Raw genomic sequence first — 22,226 nt, 5'->3', positions numbered from 1 at the left:
GTATCGTCAAATAGTACGATAATTCTATAAAACGATTAGATTTTATTTTTTCTTTAATAAAATAAATAAAATTCCAGCCCTGCCAAAAATAGACCGCATAGCACTGTAGGTCAGTATTTGAGACACTGTTTTGATCATGACTAATAATTAATGGCGCAGCATTTTGGACCCTTAAAGATCCTCCGAGTTGTTTTCGCGTGAAGACTTTACGGATCAGGAAGTTGACACGCCGACAGTCTGCTCTGACACTGCCGTGCTCCCGCCCAGAGCGCAGAGGTGTGCGGTCGCTGCTGCTGGAAGGAGTCCACCCTGGTCAGGTAGGATCATCCAGCGCGGGTTGGAGGGGGAGAGAGGCAGAGCCGCTGCATGCCATGGCGAGAAACGGCAGCGTGTGTTCGGCCGCGCGGAGCCAGCTGCAGGACTCCTCTGAGTCGGACTCGGAACCGGAGGGGGGTCCTGCTCGTCCGACGGGAGTCGAACCCGCGCCCGGCTCTTTCGCCCGCACCCAGGTGATCCACAGCGGACACTTCATGGTGTCGTCGCCGCACAGCGACTCTGCGGCGCGCCGCAGGAAGAGCGGCGGCTCGCTGCGGTACGACTTCGACACGGTGAACAGGACGTGGTGCCAGACCTACCGGTACCACTCCGGGAGCCTGAGCATCGACCCCACTCTCACCCGGCTGTTCGAGTGCATGTCTCTGGCTTACAGGTGAGTTCTGCAGCCTGGTCACGGGACCGGGTCATCAACTAACCTGAGCTCACAGATTATTGACCATAGAAAAGTGATTTGTGTGCACTTTAGTGCTGAATCTCACATAACCTGAACCACCCGCTTTATTAACACGCATTCTCAGTTTTAAATTCAGCTCTTCCAATGAAATGGAGAAAGTATTCTGCAGACTAAAAATGACTCCAAGCTTTATCACAAATGTATCAAAGCGCCTCTAGCAACCTGCAGTGAAGAAAGTCTGCATAAAAGTATGTTTTCCAACAGATTTCCCCTTTTAACTGATAACTGAGGCTTGTAGATGTTTCTCTTACACAACAGCCTGGAAAGTCTTCACTGTACACTGGACTTTGAATCCAGTTGGCAGGAATGGAAAGATTACAGAGAAACTGAGGCAAAGGGGGAAAGGTCATGTAATGAAGGCCCACTGCCGTTTATTTCTTTTCTTTTCTTTAATTTAAGGCTCACAGCTGCTTGTTTAATGATGCAGCTACATATTGCAGTCACTAATATAAGAAATTCAGCTGGTCTTTTGCAGAAAATGCTAAACTCCAAATATAGATTTACTCGAAAAGCTAAAATATTACAAAAAATCAACTGTAATCTATAATATGTTTAGTCTATCTACTGTCCTGCACACAAAGCAGATTAAATGAGTTTTCAGAAAATAACTTGCAGACATTTTAACCCACTAAAAGCATGTTGATAATGATTCGCTGGGCTTCCTAGCAACACCTGGAGCACCTCACATTAGCAGCCCTTTTCTCAGCACTCTGCAGGCGGAGGGATCCTAGAGTAAAAAAAAAAGAAAGGGGCAAACATCCTGTCTGAGTACTGAGAAAGCAGTCAATCGGGTGCTATTAGTCAAATTCAGGACAGGTTTCCCGCAGGGGGGAGACAGTCAGGCAACAGTTTGTTTTTCAGCATTCTTCTTCTTTAAGATGTAACTCATATTTCACTTTTTTCTTTCTTTTTTTTTTCTTCTTTGCTCCACCACAGTGGGAAAATAGTCTCTCCCAAATGGAAGTCGTTCAAGGGCCTGCGCTTGCTTTGGAGGGATAAGATCCGTCTGAACAACGCAATATGGAGAGCATGGTTCATTCAGTGTGAGTCTGCACGTCCTCTCTTCCGCTCCCACCTGCTGCCCATTATAAAGTGAGAGATTAGGAAAATAAAAGCGGACAGGCCATCTAACACAGAGCTGTGAAAAACGATTTCCTGTTTTCAATTTTATTTATACCGTTTTTGCTTTTTTGTTTGTTTGTTTGTTTTACCATGGAGGAATTTTGGCTCATTTAATTCAGTCACATTGGAAATTTGCCACATTTCCGACACAAGCAGTCTGTTGAAGATGGCGATGCACTGATCCAATATTAATATCTGTGTTGGTCCCGATATTGGAAAAAAAAAAAATTCCAGATCGAGTAATGTGACAGTGTGCCCGATTCATCAGGGCAGATAGATCTATTCAGTCTAATTCTATGCTTTGTGCTCTGAGCGATGTCAGGCTTTATTTATTTTAGATTATATGTAGAATTCTTAATGTAACTTTCTGAACCATTTGAAAGGTTTGCTGCAGTTTATTTTTACATGTTTGACCAAGATAGTTAACCCATTCTATTTGTCAACTTCAGTTTCTTCATTATTTATTTTACATTGGCTGTTATTCTAACAGTCATTATACTGCTTGGTTCTTAGAGATGAGTAGGGATCACCACAAGGGGGCGCCTATTCCCTTTTTCCTTGGTTGTACTACTGTACAGAATAAGAACTCGTCTTCCGCGTTGTAGGGAGGAGAAACATCGGTGATGATGAGGCGGTGCAGAGCGGTAAACTGTCGTTACTCTTCTCATGTATGAGACTATAACTAGATATTTGGCTTTACGTGGACGAAGTGAAATAAAGTTAAAGTGCGCCTTCTGTTTCGGGTTAGCGTGGCTAACCGCCGCTGCTAACTCCTTGTCCAACTTCTCACCGCACCGTCACATTATGCTAATTGTATTGACTGAACAAATTAAATTTGTTTTTACATGTTCGACCAGCTATTGGTGTATTTAAATGTGCTGTACTAGTGCAGGTTTATCAAATAAATGTTTAATTCTGTTCATTTATGTCTGTGTTTAAAAAAAAAGTTTTAAGTCAATTCAGCACTGTTTTTCTGTATCGGATACTAAATCTCAGATATCGGCATCGGAAGTGAAAAAAGTGTATCAGTGTATCAATAGTGTAAGAACACACTGCAGCTCATCTGAATTATGACAAGGCCGCTGTGTGTCATAAAATCCTCTTAAAATTCACCAAACGGTGAAAATTTTGAGTTAATGGTATGAAAACTGTTTCACTGCTCTATACTGGATTCCAGGAATACAACAAATACCACGAGAAAAGAAAACAAAACAAACAACAAAGCACTTTACCTGCCTTTTAAAATGTTTCCTCTCCTTTTCATAATACTTGAAAAACATTTTCTTTTCCAGGAACACGTGCAACCTTGTAGAGTCTTAAATCATCTTTCTTTTCAACCGGTGGGGACAGTTCAGGACCGCAGACGGACCTGTACTCAGAACCCTGAATGTCTTTGTAATATGTGTGTGGAATGTTGCCTTTGTGCTCTGAAGGTGTTGCACAAAAGGCGTTGCCTTTAAATTTGTGCTGGACATCATCACTTCATCAGTGCTGCAAACAAGTCACAGGGCAACAGGGACTGACATATCTCACCTCTATCACATAGCCTGACTTGTTAAAAGTAACGGATAGCTCTTTGTAGATCTTTCTCAGACAGGTGGAATTGGATTTTTTTTTTTAAATATGCAAGATGGATAAAAAGATTAAACATGGATTTTTTTTTGACACGATGGCAATCAATAACCTTCAAGCAAAAATTGAAATTATTGACTGGTTGTGAGTTTAGCGGGAGAGTTTTTTGTTTCTTGTCTTTTCTGTGACGGCCAGGCGATGCTAGCTGAAAGTTGAGGTGTGGTTTACAGAGGATTCTGCCTTCAGGTCGTCCCGGCGCCTGCAGGTCAGACCGGAATCTCTTGCCTCTTGGAGTAAAAATAGCTCCTCGGTCTACACATGTAGCGAAGGAATAAACCGCGCCCTGGGAACCTTCTGAGAACATGGTAGAGTGATCCATGCACAGCTTTAGCTTGAGAAATATGGATGGAACCATCTGCAGGGGATGCTGTTCATGAAAAACACAACGCTTCTTGCAGATGACCAACAAAAACACAAAGAGACGTCAAACATATCTGACACTAAATTAACAAACATGATTTACATCTTACATGTTAGTAGAAAGTTGTTTCCTGAACTAGTGGAAGTGATTGTTTCAGTGAAAATATAATACAATGTCAGAATATGTTGAAGCCAGACATTTATATACAGACGCATTCAATAAATTGGACTATAATTGAAAAACCCATTTATCTTAGGAACTTTTATCACAAAGTGAAGCTCATTATATAGATTAATTATGATTAATTTCTGTTAATTGCTATAATTTTTCCACATACATTAACGGAACTGCAAAACCCCCCAAAAAATCTTATTTGGTCTGATTTCTAGTGCTAATATCTTTGCCCACTTTAAAATAAGACAGAACTTATTTACAAGTAACTTTTCTGCAAGATATCAGAGCTTGTTTTAAGTCAATAACTAATTAATAATCATCAAAAAAGTACCAGTTCCACTGGCAGATTATTTCACTTATAACAAGAAATGTTCCCATATTATAAGTAGCAGTTGGACTAGTACTTTTTTAATCAATAACAGGGAATTATTGACTTAAAACAAGCTCTTAATTGTTGCTGAAAAGTTATTTGTAAGTTAGTTTTGTGTTATTGCAAGTGTAATAAAATTTTGTGGCAAAATTTAGTTGTTTTTTTGCAGTGACACAGGACATTTAAAATTAGGATATTAATAAACAAAGGAAACCATTTTTAATAGAAAAATATAGCTTTAATGAAAAGTATGTTTAATTTATACTTAAAGATTGTCAATTTTCAAAAGGTACTTTTGGTCTCATCTGAACGTATACTCTAATGTATGTTCAGTAAGTTGTTCTTGTGTCTTTTCACAGCTGGCATCACTGTTGCCTTTCAGACCTGGGTTGGAATCCCGTGATGTTTTTGGCTCTTACCAGATTGCACATAAATGTCTTTTTTACAGTATAATGCTGGTTAGCTCAAGCTAAAACCTAAAACATACCTGCTCTGTATGTTTTACCCTCAGATGTGGAGAAGAGGAAGAACCCGGTGTGCGGGTTCGTCACGCCGCTGGAAGGCTCAGAGGCAGAAGCTCACCGAAAGCCTGAGGTGAGCGATTCAAATGAATTGAGTGGTGGTTAGCTTTCCTTCTCTGTTGAACATTGGATTTCTCCGGTGTTGGAACAACAGGCAATCATTTTGGAGGGCAGCTACTGGAAGAGGAGGATTGAAGTGGTGATTAAGGAGTACCACAAGTGGAGGATTTATTACAAGAAAAGGGTGAGTGTGAGTCGGCTCCATGTGTTTCCATATGTTCGGCTTAGAAATCTGGGAGTTGCAGAGTTATTTTTTTCTTTGTTTGTCCTAAATTATACTCAGTTATCAGTATGTAATGGAGTAAACACAAGCCTGGATAGATGATACAATCCTGGATGCCTCATTACATTTTCAATTTGTTATTAATGTAATTATTATTTTAAAAAAAAAGTTTGCTAAAACTGTCACTGCGTTGTAACATGAAACTGAAAATCTTTGAAGAAAATCAAGCTGCTTTCACCCTGTGGTCCTACTGCCATATGCAGAAATGCACCGCTCTGAAACAACCAATCAGAGCCAGGAGGAGTATCTTAACGCTGGCAATCATCCTGGTGTCCGCGCTGCTAAATGCCCTAATGTTGGAAAAATAACTAAAAAATAAAATAAAAATTGAGAAATTCTAATATGTGTGTGTGTATATATATATATATATATAAATTTCTCAATTTTTATTTTCAGATTTCTCAATTCTGAATATTATTTGCATATTATTTGCTCTGCAGGAAAACTTGTCTGCTTTCTCTGCCATTAAAGAACTGGAAAGGGTCAATTTTTTTGTTCTTTGTGTCGACTGTCAGACTCACTTATTGTAAATCAGACTGTAACGCTTCTCTGTTTCTGTTTTGCAGCTTCAGAAGAAAAAGGATGACATCCTGTCGATGCTGCAGGAGGTATGCCATCTGATCTGACAAGTCATTGTCTATTCTTGCTCCTGCGTTTCTTTCTGTTTGTCTTGTAAGTGCATCAAGGTAGAGGGACATCGATTTTATTTATTTATTTATTTTTTGACCATCCGAGGCTGAAGCCGGCTGCCTGACCCGGTCCGCTTCGCGTGGGCCAGTGACCTGCTTCGTTATTATTCGCACCTGAATGCATTATAAGAACATGAGGAACGAGTTCCTTCTGTTAACTAGATAGAAACTAGAAAAAGAGGATCCGCAGGGGCAAAAAAACAAAACAACACTTGAGCCGTGCGTCATAGCCTGACATTTGTAGGTAATTGACACAGTGATTACCAGGAACTCTCAACACCTCTCGTCCCTTTTTAGGGGGGTTTTAATCTTCATTCAAGTGAAATTGCTTCAAAATGTAATGTCTCTTTTTATTTCTTCCTTTTTTTTTAAATGTGACCTACTTGCAGCAGGGCTTTTGTCAGACTTGAGCAGCAGAGGTGCTGCGAGTTTGTTCGTGACGCCATAGGATGCAGAAACCCAAAGTGCAGATGTAATTCGGCAAAGAAGCAGGAGGGAACCTCATGAATGACGGCTCAGTCCTGTGAATGAAGCGGCGGCGGATAAACTGAGCTTCCCCTCCGGCGCTGAGAGGCTCCGTTTAGCTGAGTTAAAAATTAAGAACGCTCCGGTAATGAGTCTGTCTCCTAGCGTCCGTGCGATCAGACTCTGCACGGCACTTAAAAGGGGACATATCAGCAGCTGGTCAAAGATCGCTGCTTTACGCTGCCATGTGTTATCTGGCCATCCACCGGTTACATCCAGAGGCTGGAAAAACACACAAGCGAAACCAAACATCTATTTTTGTTCCATCAAACTAGAGTTTTTCGGTCTTTCATCTCACTAGGTCTCTGTTTTAATTTGGCCAAAATCTATAGAGCCAAGTTTTTTTTAAATTTATTTCCAGTTTTATGGAGTAGAAGTTGTGTTTTAGAATCCAACAAATATCTTGCAATCTGGCTGTTTAAACTATTTCGCAAAGGCAAGTGCAAAAAAAAAAAAAGATCACTCCCATTAGTTTTGGGAATCGTGAACAAATCTAGAGTTGTATTTCATGAACATATTTATAATGTTTGGAGGGAGGCAGAAAACCAAACATAGAAAAGCTAATAGTTTATATTCTAGGGGTGGAAATCGTTTATTATCTCATGATTTGAATCCGATTTTTAAAGCCAACCTTTCGATTCAAAATCGATTTTTGAGTCAAAACAATTGCGCTCAAGAACCACCTCTAGATTCCTCCTTTACACAGGGTTATTTTTGTAAACTTAAGATTTTGTGGTCTAATTGCCAAAAATGGTTCCTTTTGATTATTTAATTAAGGAATAGACACATCTACGTTTTAAAAAAAGGTAAAATAAGTTAGATCATGTTGTGAAACTTTTGCTCTAGAAAGAAATCGAATTACGATAAAATGAGTGCAACTAACCAAATATTAAGACTGAGAAATGTAAATCGTTTTTGTAAAATAAAATCCTTGCTTATTTTTTCTTGATGTTAGCAACGTCTCTTGCAGAGAGATTTGTTGATGCTGAAAGTCTGAAAACTAATAGGGGCGGGGGCAGTTGCATAAGACCGTTGGGGGTATAATGTTCTTCGGCTTCAGAAGTGTGTTTCATAGCATAAAATTGCTAATAATTTGTTGATGTCATCATTTCTGCTCCAGTGATTCAGAGATTCTAGCTCTCTGTAATCAGGGCTGAAAAGCTGCGATCGCCTGGGCGGGGTAGGCCGTTCAGTCAGACTGTTGCTCAGGATGACCACCAGCTCAGAAAAGGAGGCAAGAAAACAGGAAAATTACGTGTTGATTTGAGGTTTTATAAATGAAAATGAATAATTTTTCAGGGTGAATTATCCAAAATAAAACTCAAGTGATTTGAGATAAAAAAAATTAAAATAAAGCTTCTAGAATGGTCATGATGTCAACCATAGTTTCTTCTTTCTTTCTTTTAAGCAAATTCCACATGTTGTGGTTTCATGACTTGAAATTTGGCTCCAGTGATTCTTCCTCACGGGCCTCATCTAAAATCACCTGAAGTGATTCGAGATCAAACCAGAGGCTGTTTTTTGCAAATATGATGTTGATTGATAAGTTCAATCTATGAATCCAGTTACACTGAATGAAACAGAGATGGAAGATGAATCTTTGTTCGTTCTTCTTTCGTTTCATTTTTTTTGGACGTGGTCTTTATTACGAGGTACCACTCAGATGCAGGGAACCCAAAACGTGTTCTATCAGAAGTAGGAAATTTTGACGTTCCTACGTATGCGTGCGCGCGCGCGCGCGCGTGTGTGTGTGTTATCCCTATTTAACCGGGCGCAGTTTGACTGGCCGGGTCTTCCTGTTTGCATGCACGTGTGTGCAGCTCCCAGAATTAGGTCAGGGACAAAAGGCTGTCGGCGGTTTCGAAATATTGAGACGTCAAAATGAAACCACATAATGATAACCTGTTGGGGGCCTTGTGTTTTTTGACAATGTGTCATTTTTTTTTTTTTGTTCATAATGGGCTTCACAAACACACACACAAACACATGCATGTGCATGCAAAACTCACCAATCTCCTCAGAGGGGATGTCTCAAACGTAATCAAAGGAGCTTCCGGCTCAATCTAGGCTTCCCTATAAGACCGGCTCCGGGTCTGGGCTTGGTGGGTGAAGATGACAAAGACGGTCAGGGTGAAATAAAGCGCTGTGTGCAGAGGGAACGGACCGAGTCATGAGCTGTATTTTCTGTAAGTTTTACTTGCTTTCCAGAATACGGCGGCTCTTTAACATAAAGCGTTTTTAACCGACTGGTGCTATAAAGGGGGGCGGAGTGTAGTTTTGTTTGTAAAAGGATATTCAATTGTAAATCTTTTTTGTAATGCATGTATTCAAATATGTTGAGTTTTAGTTTTTGTTATTATGAGTTAAAGTAATTTTGCTACTAAGAATTATTTCTTAGTTCAGATTAGAGGTGGACATTTATCGTATCGTTTATAATTTATCGCATCATGTTAGGAATTTTGATTTATTATTGTCATGATAGAGTTCAGTCATTGTTGGTATATAAAAAAATGTGCACTGCATTAGTAAATATCAGTACATTTGAAAATATGACTAAATGCAGTTACTGTGCAGCAGAGTGAAGTAAATCACACTTTGTAAATGGACTGAACTTATATTAGGCTTTTTTGATCTTCTTAACCACTCAAAGCTCTTTGCACTGGAGTCACATTCACTTATTCACACATTTATACACCGATGCGCAGATCGGTAGGCAGTTTGGGGTTAAGTGCTTTTCCCAGAGGCACATCGACATGTGGCAGGAGGAAGCTGGAATCGAACCTACAACCTTCCGATCACAAGACGACCAATCTACCCACAGAGTAGAAGCTTATCGATAACAGGAATATTTTTCAAGGACGATATTTGTGTTTGTGGAATTATGAATACTGTGCCATGCAGTCACAGTCATCCATCCATCCATCCATTTTCTTTACACCCTTGTCCCTTAGTGGGGTCGGGAGGGTTGCTGGTGCCTCTCCAGCTAACGTTCCGGGCGAGAGGTGGGGTTCACCCTGGACAGGTCGCCAGTCTGTCGCAGGGCAACACAGTCATAAAGTTACGTAAAAGAGAAGTATTAAATAGTTTTCCATCAAAGTTTTCAGCACTGTCACAACATCACCACAAAATATCATGATGACATTCTAAATCCTGTAGTTCAATTTTCATGAGAGTCATCATCGCATCGCTCTGGCCTCTGCTCGTTTGCGTCTTGGCTTCTGATGACGTTTCTCCATCTTTCTCCTGCTGTGCTGCAGGGGCAGACCTGCCAGGCCAAGCTGGACAGATGGTCCAGTCACTCCTACCAGCAACCTGAAGTCGCCCCCGTAGAGGCCCACATGTTTGACCTGGACTGCCTTCTGTCCGACATCTCCGACACGCTTTTCACCATGACCCAGAAACCCTGTCCCTGGACCAGCGACAGACACAACAGTGAGTTGGTTGTCCACATCTGGAGACTTTCGAAATGAATTTGTGTAAAACTGAGGGGTGTTTAGGGATTAAGTTTTAGAGGTCGTCATGGTGTTATGTGATTGTGTGTCAAGCATAATTAGGCCTGTCATGAAATTTTGCAGGACGATAAATTGTTCCAGAAGTTATTGTGATAAATGATAATATTGTTTCGAGACCATTTTTAAGTGATATAATGATAGTGGCAAAAATAATGATGCAAGAACACATTCTTAAAGAGAAATAAACTTTAAATTCTAATGAAACACTGGATAACACTGGATCTAGAAGACATTCGAAATATCTAAAAAACATAAATAAAACTACAAATTAAGTGAATTTAAAAGTATTTATAAACAAAATTGTCCCTCAAAAAAAAAAAAAAAAGGGGCTAGTTGAGAGGAAAGCACCAAACAGGCAAAGTTTGTGGAGACACGCACCGTCTCTAGCACCGTCTGATTGACAGCGGTAATCTTTGCTTTTATTTTTCATGACAAAGCAGCATTAAAACAGAAAAAGTATGTGGGTTATCTTTTTTTGTTTTAACGGTTCTTCTTGGAAATAACTCGGATATTGTTGAAACAGTGAAGCCGTCGACATTCATCTGTTGGGGTAGCAGCATCTGAGTCAGGAAGTTACAGGAGCAGTATTATGTAAAATAAGCTTTTCATCGTGTTATCTTTGCACATAAATGGAGTGTTGCTTTGATTCTTTCATGGGGCAACCAAGCGGTGCCTTCCTGGAGCTGCAGCTTCCCAGCCGAGCTTCTGCATCATAGATCACTTCACTCAGCTCCTTCAAACTACCAGCAGCAGCACTTAGATGTGATGACGTGCTGAAGGCGGAGTGTCAGAAAGAGCAGGAGTTTCTTAAAGAGACAGAGCCCCAATTTTAGGGGGTTAAATTGTGAAGTCGAATTTCTTCTGAGTCATGTTTGAAGAAGCCTATTTCAAATGTTTTCCAAGAACAATATTTGTGTTTGTGGTGCTATGAAGTCACAGTCATACAGTTTCCTAAAAATAAATATGTATATTTTTATCATGATTTTTATCGTTATCACAATAGGGCCACAAAATATCCTGATAATCTTTAATACTGCTCCTTTAAAAGGACTAAATAAAGAAGGCTGGTTCTGTTCTCTGTGTCAGAATTTGTTTTATAAAACCATCAAAGTTAACATTTTAACGTGTTTTAATTCAGTCTGGGGTTGGTCAAAGGGATAAAATGTGGTGTAGTTATGATCAATATGTTGTTATTTATTTACTAACAGATTAAATTAGCTTACAGACTGATTTAATCGTTTCTGTTTAACGTTGTTTGTCTCGGTGATGAGTTTAACAATTGATACCGTCGTGTGAAAATAAGGAGCACGCCTTTTAGTGAATGATTTCATTTTGTATGCGTTCTCCCTTTAGCATACACAAGCAATGCTGACATGATCCAGCCGGGCCTGACGCCACTGCAGCCCAGTATGGATGACTTCATGGACATCCCAGGTACTCCCTTCTTATTCCTCTGTTTATGCGGCGATTTATTTGTTTGCCAGCAAATCTCCGTGCAACCGCAACATGTGATGTCTTAGTGTTTAATATTACCTGTTGTTGTTTTTCTTGAAGCTGGTTAGGTAAGGGTCTTATCAGTTTGACAAATCTAGACCGTAGGTGTCCAAAGTGCAGGTCCACAGGCCATTTTCAGCACCTGGGGGGATTTTGTGTGGCCTCCCACTGCAGTTCAAGAACGGTACAAATCTGGATGGTGGCCACAGAGCTTTTTTTAAAAATAATTTTTACATTTTTAAAGACATTTCCCTGACAAAATAAAACCATTTTTAAAACCGAAAATGTTTCAGCATGAAGTGTTGCTCCTTATTTTATCTCACCTTCTGATGCCATCATAGTTTTGTAGTAAGCTGGACCACAAGCGTCCAGTGAATTTTACTCAAGACCAGACTTGGTCAGCCGTTTGTTAAACCTACGTAAATACTTTCAAAGACAGAGTGACCCAAATCCGGTTGCTATTTCTGACGATAGCCTAAAAATAGAAAGCAATCAATACGGCTAACAAATGAAGGCGCTTTTCATGTTGTGGATCCAGAATGACTGACAGATCTCCTTTGTACCAAAGTGTAAAAAATTGATATTATGTTTTGTAATGAACAAAAAAAAGTTAATTTTATGTCCATTAAGTACTTAAAAAATTTGGACACAACTGTAAAGTAAGAATGGCTGATTTCAAATTCTTTGAGACGTTTGTAAATCACTTATCAGACTCAAAGGATGCTGCAATGTGCTTTACCGAAGATCTCAAATATACCATGAGATGTCTGGATTAAGCAGAGTTGAAAAACAATATTCTGTTTTGAGTATTACATCCAGGCATGTCTAAAATCTCCTAAAATCTTGTGGGAGGACAGAGCGACACTTCAACAAAGTGTTTTTGGATTTATCAAAAAACACTTTGACAAAGTTTTGTTTCATGTTTCTCATTCTTAGGAAGCCAGGTCGTTACGGGTTTTTTCTGTTTTTCCTTCCAACAGATTTGCTTGTGCCTTTCTTTCTTTCTTTCTTTCTTTCTTTCTTTCTTTCTTTCTTTCTTTCTTTCTTTCTTTCTTTCTTTCTTTCTTTCTTTCTTTCTTTCTTTCTTTCTTATGAGTCAGACAGAGTACACTATCATGGTCTCATTTTGTTCATCACAAAAATAAACATGAACATGGAGTGTAGATATTTTATATCCACAGCTTTTTGTGAATGCTTCAGCAACCAGTGACTGGAGAAAGTGGTAGATCATTATTTTTCAGTAATACTGTCATACTCAGTTTGTCCTCCAGAGGGCACTGTTCCACTTTCCGAGCATTCTGGCAAATTGGAAAAAAATGTTTGTTTTTTTAAACACAATTTTTATTGTTTCAGCACAAAAGAGAAACATTACATTATAAAACATCACATCCCTACCTTGATGTTTCCCAGATAAAAGTAATTTGTAATATGGGAAGTATGGCTGTCTAATAAACTCTGTTCCTGTGTTCCCAGATATCTTTCTGAACTACCGAGGTCAGCCCACTCACCAGAGTGGGTTTGCCGACTGTAGCTACTTTGACGGTCCACCCAGCACAGCTTATGCTCCCGTTCCCTCTCCTGTTGTGACGGCCCCTCAGCTTCTTATCGACACCCAGCTGTCTCAGGTGGTTCTGCTGGTTACAGCACTTTGTGGAGAGTTTTATTAAAAACAAATGTTAACTTTGAGTCCCCCCCCCCTGCAGCCTACTCTGTCTTCTGACAGTCTAGCCCAGCCCTCTACATCCAGCCCTCGCTCAGAGCAGACCAGGGCTAGCCAGGACTGTGGCGAGTACCATACGTCCAGCATGGCGTCCGGAGCCATGTCGTACGGACATCAGTCGTACCACGATGCGTCTGCGTCTACGGCATACACTAGTAACGCAGAGCAGCCTGTCTCTGCAAGCGTTCCTTTCCTGCACCCGCTGCCGTGTCACAAGTTTGGGTTCTACACAACGACGAACGTGACCTCCACCGTTATCACTCACACGGCCTCCACCATGGGAGCCCAGGGCTCCGTGTACCAGGCTCATACCTACTCTCCGGCGGTGGACCCGTACTCCCAGACCCACTGCCACTCTCTCAGTTACCCGGCCGCCGCGTCGGACCCGGTCCACGCAGCGCTGGCTCCTGTCACAGCAACCCACTGCCTGTCTGTCCCGGAGCAGCTGGTTGTTTCAGGGGTCAGGGGGAAACACAAGCAGAAGACAGGAGGCCTGCGGACAGCTGGGTCCCCCGATTTGCCCTCCAACCCCCAATCCACTGCCCCCATCCCCACCAGCTGCCTGGCTAAGCTGCTTTCCTCCAGCACACATGACAGTGAGCTAATTCAAACAACCGCTTCACGTCTGATAACAGCTTATAGTGAAGCGCACAATGGATAATTTTCTCTGTTTTTATAGAAAAACCAACGCTTGGATTTAATAGCACCTCTCTGATGACAACTAAAGGTCAGAGGTCAACATCTAAGAGCTCTGTGGTAAGCCTTAAATAAGTGTTTCTGTATCTCCTGTTTTGCACAGAGATAAATAGACGTAACAGGAATTGTTTAAAACACATATTTCAAATACAGAGATCCATTTTGATTATAACTCATAGCTAGATGGTTGTTAGCATGGGTTAGCTTAACTGAACATGTCTTACTTTGTGCAGTCAAGACCTTCAGCTTGTAAGCTCATGTTCAGACATTAACTCCTAAATGTAAAATTTAGGGGTTTTTTTTGTTTTATTTTTTCTTTTACAAAGGAGTTCTGGCATTAGGTAATTTCTCTTAAATCCTGCTAAATGTTAGAAAGGATGTAGCAAAGAAGAGACAGTGCTCAGCAAAATATTAGGCTTTTTGTTGTAAAATAATTGCTGCAGTCTAATATGTCAACTAGAGCTTTAAATGGATGGTTATTCCCGCATAGTAAAGTGGCCTAACTTTACTAAGTTAAGCTTCAACCAAACTACTAGTGTTGTTTGGTTGAGTTTACTTTATTTCAGCACATCGTTTAGCATATCCTATAACTTACCCTATTTTAAATTAGCTTAGCTTATGTTGGTCTAGTTTATGCTACATTTGTTATGATTAGATTAGCTATTAATAATTTAGTTTATCATAAATAAGTGAAATTAGTTTAACTGAGCTCATGTTAGATGATCCCATTTTAATTTGTCATTATTTTTGGTTGTATTCTTTGAAAGCAAAGCCAAAGGCATCTTTATCAAGAAGCATATGCTCTCAATGTCAAGTCCCCATGAAGCTGAACAGCGACTGTTCTTCCTTCACATGTGCACACACACACACACGTGCACACACACACACACACACACACACACACACACACACACACACACACACACACATTCAACAGTCACTGTTTTAATTTAGCCTAGTTTATATTGTACATTTGTTTTGCTTAGTTTAAGTTAATTTTAGCTAATCTCATGTTAATTTGTGTTAGCTTATGTTATGCTTAATTTTACTTGGCTTTAGTTAACAGTTTTCTAGCAAAGCGTATTTTAGCTTAATCCATTTCACTTTAGCTAAGTTTAGTTGAGCCTACGTTAGCTTTGTTTTGCTTAGTTTTTCTTGTCTTAGTTCATCTTAATGATCTAAATTTATATTAATTTGTCATCTAGTTTATTTAACTAAGACAATTTGGCTTGTCTTAGTTTTTAGCCTAGCTTATATTAGTTTAATCTAGTTTAGCTTGGTTTTATTTAGTGCAGTTTAAGATTAAAGACTGATTTTGTTCAGCAAGATTTCAAATATCAAAAATAGCAGTCCGTCTTTCATTGCTTTGGAAACTCAACAGACCTGCTAACTGAATAATTTCTGTACTTTTTACTCTTTCCAATAAATAAGATAGGAATTCTAGACATCCTGATATTAGTAGCAGTGGGTTTATTTTAAATGAGAAATATATATTATAATTTTCTTGAAACAGTGTTTCGTCACCAAAAATTCATCGGCACATTTTGTGTGCTTCTGTTTTCTGTATTTGTTAGCACTTCATTACTGTTAGCTTTCTGTAGTATTAAAGCGTCACAAAATGCTTAAAAGTCACACTCTTGTCAGCAGATTTGTTCTGTAGTACTTTGGCTCTTAATGTAACGTCAAAAGTCTTTCTAGTTTAGACATAATCAAATGGATTTGCTCTGGTGTTCTCTTTCTCATCAGAAAACATGTGTTGTTCAGCAGACAAGCCGGGCCGCTCCAGTTGGCGGCGTTTCCTCGACACTGCAGCACGGAGCAGGTTGGCCTACAGTGATGACGCCTCCGCTTGGCCACAGCGCGCCGCGCGCCAGCACCTCGAGAGGCTCAGCGGTGTCCGCTCTTCTCACCCACGGGTCCACCAACAGCGCCGCCGCCCTGCTGGTTCCCAAGACCGAGAAGCTGTCACCTGTTCCCCTCTACGCCACAGACAGGAGCAGCCTGACCGGTACGCCCTTACATATCTCACTTTTCCAAGGACATTCAAGCTGAATTTTCAAATAAGTGATTAAATGTTAACATTTAGCTCAAGAAAATGTGGGGAAAAAGCTAGCAATATATCAACAAATCATATTAGTTTGATTCTGATAAGGCTGGATATAGTTATTTTAGTCATGATTAATAGAATAATCACATAAAAAATTTACACACTTTGCAGATCTTTCATTGAACCACTTACGCCTATTGTGTATGATTTTAAAAATACATAAAAGATGCACATAATTCAAATAATTTTAAATTAAGAAAATAAACAGTTCATTGCCTAAAATGCAATAACAAAGCATTCCTTTAGTGAGAAGCTCGATCATTTGTATCAAAGGATGGATATGCAGTGAAAAAAAACATCTTTCTCACATCAACATGTGAAAATCTCAGGCCTTTCTGCTCGACTTAGCATCATTACAGTGTAAGGCTAATCTGTTGATTATTTTTTAATTTACTCAGTTATTGGACAGCAAAAGGTGTCTAATTGGAGTTTTTTTTTTCTCTTTCTAAATTGGTTGACGATTATTTCAGTAATCGATTAGTCACAATTAATCTGATTCATTTTGTCAATAATTAAAGTCGAATTCAGAATGTTATTTGTGTGTTGAAGCTAAACTTAAAGGTCAATGTTATTTCTTTTAGTTCAGTTCAGTGCTCATCCAGGCCAAATCTCTCCACCAAACCCTCTGGACAAAGCCTCCAATCCCGGCTCCCCGCAGTCCGGCCTCTCAGGACAAGGAAAGCTGGAGTCTAACAAGGTGGGACATTTTGTAATGTTTACATGTTAAATAAGGCATTTATTTATATTAATATAGAACTTGGAATGTTCTAGTCTTTTTCTTCTTTGCTGCACACGTAGGAAGGTTTTGGGAACATGAGATTTGAAATGTGATCTACGTTTCTGTGCTGCCTGCAGCAAACGGAGACCAGGAGGATAACTCACATCTCTGCCGAGCAAAAGAGACGTTTCAACATCAAACTGGGATTCGACACTTTACATAACCTGGTGACGACGCTCAGCTCCCAGCCGAGCATAAAGGTACGCTGAACGAATGACGCAGCTGCATTTACCAGTGAGGCCGTCGAAGGGTGAAGAGCGCCGGAGCGGCCTGGTGAAGTACATCTCCCCATGTTAACAGAAGCGCTAATGGCATTGTAAATAGTTACGCGGTGTTGCGTCGCGGGTTGTAATCTGTCTGCGTGCCGGCACAGATCAGCAAAGCCACGACGCTGCAGAAGACTGCCGAGTACATCAGCAAGATGCAGCAGGAGAGAGCTCAGCTGCACGAGGAGGTCCAGAGACTCCGAGAGGAGATCCAGCACCTGAACTCTGCCATCAAGTGAGACGTTTACTCAGCATCGGCCTCTGATTGTGTGCTTCCTCACTTCCTGATCAGCCAGGATTAGACATGCTTATTCAAGACTGTGGCTCATTCCCTCGATGTTCCTCGTTCTTCTTACCCTGCTGTCATGAAGATGGGTCACGCTGCTCTGTTGACTCCGTGTGTGTTGGTGTGTGTTTTGTGCAGTGCTTGCCAGCAGCAGCTCCCAGCCACAGGTGTCCCCATCACACGGCAGCGCTTTGACTACATGAGGCAAAAGTTCAGAGAGTACGTCCGGGCTCAGACTCTGCAGAACTGGAAGTTCTGGATCGTATCCTTATGAATGAATTGAGTTTTTTTTAAAAATTGGGATCTGAATGCGACGCGGCGCCTCACAAAAGTGAATATATTTTTTGTAGTCATTTATATTTTGTCACCGCACGCCTGAGAGTGTTTTATTTAGGTTTTATGCCGATCAGTGGTGCCGAGATCAGAAATGTCCTCAAAGTGTCGGTTGTGTCAAACTGTATCATATTATCGCTTTTCTTTCATTTGACTTCTAAAAAGTTGATTAATATTTGAATGATTTGGCACTAAATAAATAAAAACCGACTCGATTCGACTGATAAAATGACATGCACGCACATAACTGTTATCAAAGTTATTTTTATGTATTTTAAAGTTAAAGAAAGGCACTTTTATTTTTATTTTGAGGTTTTAAAATAAAGTTATTGATCTTGGCAAGCCACTGAGTGTAAAGTGACAGTACCGACTTCAGGTTGCAGACACTTTAAGAACATCAACTAATGATGTGGTTCCAAGCCTTTTTCTCCAAATACATATGAACAGATTTTATACCACTTATAGCAGATGCTTTGCAATGTAGGTAAGAAAATTGTCTGTGAAATATCAGTTGAGCTTCCACACCTTTCATTTGTTCTGATTAAATTTAAACGTTGCAGTTTGAGGTCAGAAGAAGTTCACTCTTTAGTCAGGGAGTCAACAAACAGACATTAAACACCTGTGCATTGTTTGAAAATTATTGTTTTTTATTTAATTCACCATTTTTCCTGTAAAAGTCAATGCCACTCTTTAAAAAAAGAAATACTGAATCCAAGTGTGAAATAATTAATGAACTCGGGATTCTCTCAAGTCAATATATTTAATAAAACATACCACAAAGATAACATCAAAGACCGAAGCTAAAAAAATTCTGAATTTCAAACTTTGCTGCCAGAGGCACCTGTGCAGTAAGATGTTTTATGAAACATCTATAGCTTGTAAAACAAAAATGAGCAGGTTCACATCTGAGTTCGCCTTTGCGGGAGTTGGGAGAATGGTCAAGGTCACTTTTTGATTTATTTTTTTTGCCCCTCAGGCATTTAATATTAAGATCTGTGAAACTAAATCATCACAGAAACGTCTTTGAACCGGCATGATGCTGGTTGTCGATTGGCTTTGAATCTAACAAGCCGATGAAGTTTAAACATGTCCTCTTTGTTGTCTGCTTCTGAGAAATTCAGAAGTAAAATGTGAAATAAGTCCAAGAAACAAATCATTTTGCAGTGCTGTGCAAAATCGCATGCTGAATATTTTAGCTTAGCATGGATCTGCTGTAAAAAAGTCCTGCTCCCATTGTGCCTTTGTTGCATGATACGCTGACTAGCATGAAAAAAAATAAACTCATAATACAAAATTAATAATAAAGCATATAGCACCATTATCACGTTTACTACTTCCGCATTTCTAAAGTACAAAACAACAACTTCTTGATCTGAACATTTATTTACAAATTATAAACGATAATGCGATCATGTTTCCTGGTAAAACTATTAGTTAATCTGATGTACCTTTGTACATCTTATTCCATACACTATGATTTAAGATGAACTGCTTGTGCTTTTAATTCACTTTATTCTACAAATTATTGACTTGTCGGTTAAATTGGTGTGAATGTCTTCAGGCGCAACATGCCAGATGTGTAGGTCGTTAGACACTGAGAAATGTTTGACATCTGGCCAGGTTTGTAAATATGGTGGGATTCATTGACAAGATTGAATCCCGATACTGAAACGTGCCCTTCCTTAGCTCAGTGTCAGTTCAGTATCATCATTGAGCCTCTGTTCGAGTCCTACAATGGGATGGTTTCCACGGCGAGCGTGGAAGACCTGTGTCGATCCACTCTCTCCTGGTTGGACCAGCACTGTGCCTTGCCTGCTCTTAGACCCAGTGAGTCCAGCACAAATCCCATCAGAGGCTTCTACAGTTACACTTCGTTTGTTAGTATCTCCCTCTTTGCGGTCAGCCAAGCTGTAAGTCGGCGTTTTAAATCTTGTTTCTCCTGTTCTTGCTTGTTCCCCCAGTGGTTCTGAGTTCACTCCGTCTCTTGAGTACAACCACAGCCATCTTGACTGACCCCAGCCTCCTACCGGAGCAGGCTGCACTCGCAGTGACCCAGGGGGAGCCTGCTCCTGCTATGGACCACTCCTTACAGCCCGTCATGCGGCAGTAGTGTGCGCAGCTTACGGACCAATGAAGAATACCCTCGGAAAAAAATCCTAAGTGAAGGGACGGAAATGTGGAAAGCCGCTTCAAAATTCATTTGGGTGCTTTGTGGTGGCCGCTGGTGTCTAAAAAGTGCGGTTAAGACCCGCCTTTGTTATGTTTATTTTCCGCTATTACAAGGTTTATGTATACAAGCTTTAATTAGTGCCACCTGGAGTTCAAAAAGTATATCACCACTTTTAAACAAAACCCTTAAAAATGCTTAACAAAACCCTTATCTAGCTATTTGTCTAGCTAACCAACTAGATAGCTAACCAACTAGATAGCTAACTAGCTAGATAGCTAACTAGCTAGGACTCAAGACTTTTGTGCAAAGGGTCAGAGTCCACAATTCAGTAGAAGTCATTGAAAAGGTATATAACAGTATATATAATAACTTAAAAGAAGAAAAAAGAGACATACTTTAAACAGCTGGAATTACTTAATTATTTTAAGAATTTGTAAAATACGTGAACAATTATATGTAAAAATTGGTTAAAAATGTGTTCTTTAGACATTAAAAGTTAACTCTTTTTCCACTCAAATTATTCCGTAATCCTGTTTTGTAGTGCATTATATTTCATGATGACACATAGTGAGGAAAAAATATTTCATAAATCGTTGACATGAAACAAATACCTGAAGTAATGGGCTTTTTGCACGTCAGCTTCCGTGTTCGGGGATAAGCAGCTCTGTCACTTCCGGTGTTGACAATGACATTTTACACTAGGTGCTTGCATAGCTTACCCAAGGTAGCAATTAATGATGTACCTCGATCCAAAGCCCCAACGCTGGAGAAAGGTTTTAAGATGTAGGCCTCGTTATGCGGTCACCGATACGAAGGTGAGTTTTACGTTATGACTAACATTAACTTTAGCTTATGCTAGTAGGCAACATTCTCGGACATTTTTCTTATAAAAATGTGATATTTAAGTATCTAAACGTTTAATTCATTCTAACGGACAATGTTTTTACTCTACTTTGTATTTATTTTCAGTTATGTGTGTTTATTGTCTTTAGTGTCAAACAGAGACCAAGTAACTGGGGAGGTTACGGTTCTGGCTCTTTGCTTCCGAAGCACAAGCCCCATAGCTTAAAAGTAGTTCAGCTCTGGTGTCAGAGTTCGAGTTCAGCTAGCTGTTCAGGTTCAAAGTTGTTGTTTCTAGAAAATAATGGATGTGTTCCTTAAGGTCTCTGTGTTATTTAGTTTTATTACTTTTACATGCTTCTTGTGAAGAGCTCAAATAGGACGGCGTTTACACAGTGGCGCAAAAAGTGGGCATGCAGCGCATGCAACGCATATGGGCGCTGCACCAGAGGGGGCGTCAAAACCCCGTCTGGAGAGGGCGACGCGCCGATGATGTGTTCGCATATACCTGAATAATATGTAGTTGTGACCATGCGTTTACCGCAGTGTGTACAGGCGGATCAGTTGCTTGGCTGTCTGGCTTTGGTCTGCTCACTCGTTCCCTCCCATATTCTGAATACAGTTGATTTCATGGAAATAACTCAGGGACGGCTCCTTTATTTACCATCCGTATCCCCCGGTAGTTTTAGGCTGAAGAAGCTGATCCGGAGTGAAGTGAAGGTTGCAAACTTTGCTGTGCAGTGTTAGCTTTAACTGGTAGCGATGAATATTTACAAGTCACCATCTTAATTCAGGATCGCTTGGAAATCCATGAAAACTTAAAAGCCCATTATATTTGGAAGACAACAATGTTCATAGTATTGCTTTATTTGCTCCTGAAATACGATCTTGTCTTTTCTAGTTGTTATGGTAACTCAAAGCGGAAACAAGAATGCGGATATGACGTCTGCGCCGTACGCGCAAAGAGCCCATTAGATATGATTTGAACATATTGTAAATTTGAGTTTTAATCAGTGATATACAGATTTAATCACTTTTGTATTTTATAAATTACTGACATATTTATTCATACACATACATTTTTGAGACATTTAATGTATTTATTGCAGTATTATATTGACTACTTACATAGCTATGTAGACAAATGATTTAGCCACTTTGAGCCCTTAATAAGCCCTCATTTCTTTATATTTTCCTTCTGATTATAGATATTTGTGTGTGTAGTGTTGCTTAATAAACTCCAGGTGGCGCCTTTGACAGCATTTCTTGAACAGCAGGTATCATGATTAATGACAAAATCAGCTTTCCATAGCGGACCAACACAACTGGAAGGCTGGATTTGGATTCGATGCTCACTTCTAAGACTGTTTGTAGTGAATAAAAGTAAATCATATTTTCAATTAAACTTCCAACTCACCCAGAACTAATACTAAATGTGATGTGTGCTTAAAGTTTTACCATATACATATATTATATATTGCATAAATACATGTTGCA

At 39.8% G+C, this 22,226-nt stretch overlaps 1 protein-coding gene across 2 annotated transcripts; it reads left to right on the top strand.

The window, feature by feature from the left end:
• The first annotated feature begins 235 nt into the window (after nt 1-235).
• On the top strand, nt 236-20,268 carry mlxipl (MLX interacting protein like). 2 transcript variants are annotated; one of them, XM_016674279.1, is made up of 17 exons: nt 236-709; nt 1,727-1,833; nt 4,961-5,043; nt 5,125-5,214; nt 5,880-5,921; nt 9,785-9,959; nt 11,393-11,473; nt 13,007-13,158; nt 13,237-13,849; nt 13,933-14,009; nt 15,696-15,957; nt 16,638-16,753; nt 16,912-17,034; nt 17,208-17,335; nt 17,525-17,648; nt 19,417-19,546; nt 19,681-20,268. In XM_016674279.1, exons 1-17 carry the CDS (start codon nt 372-374, stop codon nt 19,827-19,829), a joined length of 2,790 nt encoding a protein of 929 aa, XP_016529765.1. In that variant the 5' UTR covers nt 236-371; the 3' UTR covers nt 19,830-20,268. The 2 variants fall into 2 exon arrangements, with proteins under 2 accessions (XP_016529765.1, XP_016529766.1); XM_016674280.1 differs by lacking the exons at nt 19,417-19,546; nt 19,681-20,268 and having other exon boundaries at nt 15,714-15,957; nt 17,525-17,660.
• Nucleotides 20,269-22,226: the final 1,958 nt, after the last annotated feature.

Source organism: Poecilia formosa, unplaced genomic scaffold (assembly GCF_000485575.1).
Source record: "Poecilia formosa unplaced genomic scaffold, Poecilia_formosa-5.1.2 Scaffold93, whole genome shotgun sequence".
In the NCBI taxonomy this organism is placed as follows: Eukaryota; Metazoa; Chordata; class Actinopteri; order Cyprinodontiformes; family Poeciliidae; genus Poecilia; species Poecilia formosa.
The sequence above is the reverse complement of the archived record's forward strand: the minus strand, read 5'-3'. Positions and strand labels throughout refer to the sequence as shown.

What these genes read in the sequence shown, in the direction of transcription:
- mlxipl (XM_016674279.1), top strand. Translation starts at nt 372, where the DNA reads ATGGCGAGAAACGGCAGCGTGTGTTCGGCCGCGCGGAGCCAGCTGCAG. An exon ending in GGATTTATTACAAGAAAAGG is followed by an intron (nt 5,215 to 5,879) that starts GTGAGTGTGAGT and finishes TCTGTTTTGCAG; the next exon opens with CTTCAGAAGAAAAAGGATGA. An exon ending in TCGACACCCAGCTGTCTCAG is followed by an intron (nt 13,159 to 13,236) that starts GTGGTTCTGCTG and finishes CCCCCCCTGCAG; the next exon opens with CCTACTCTGTCTTCTGACAG.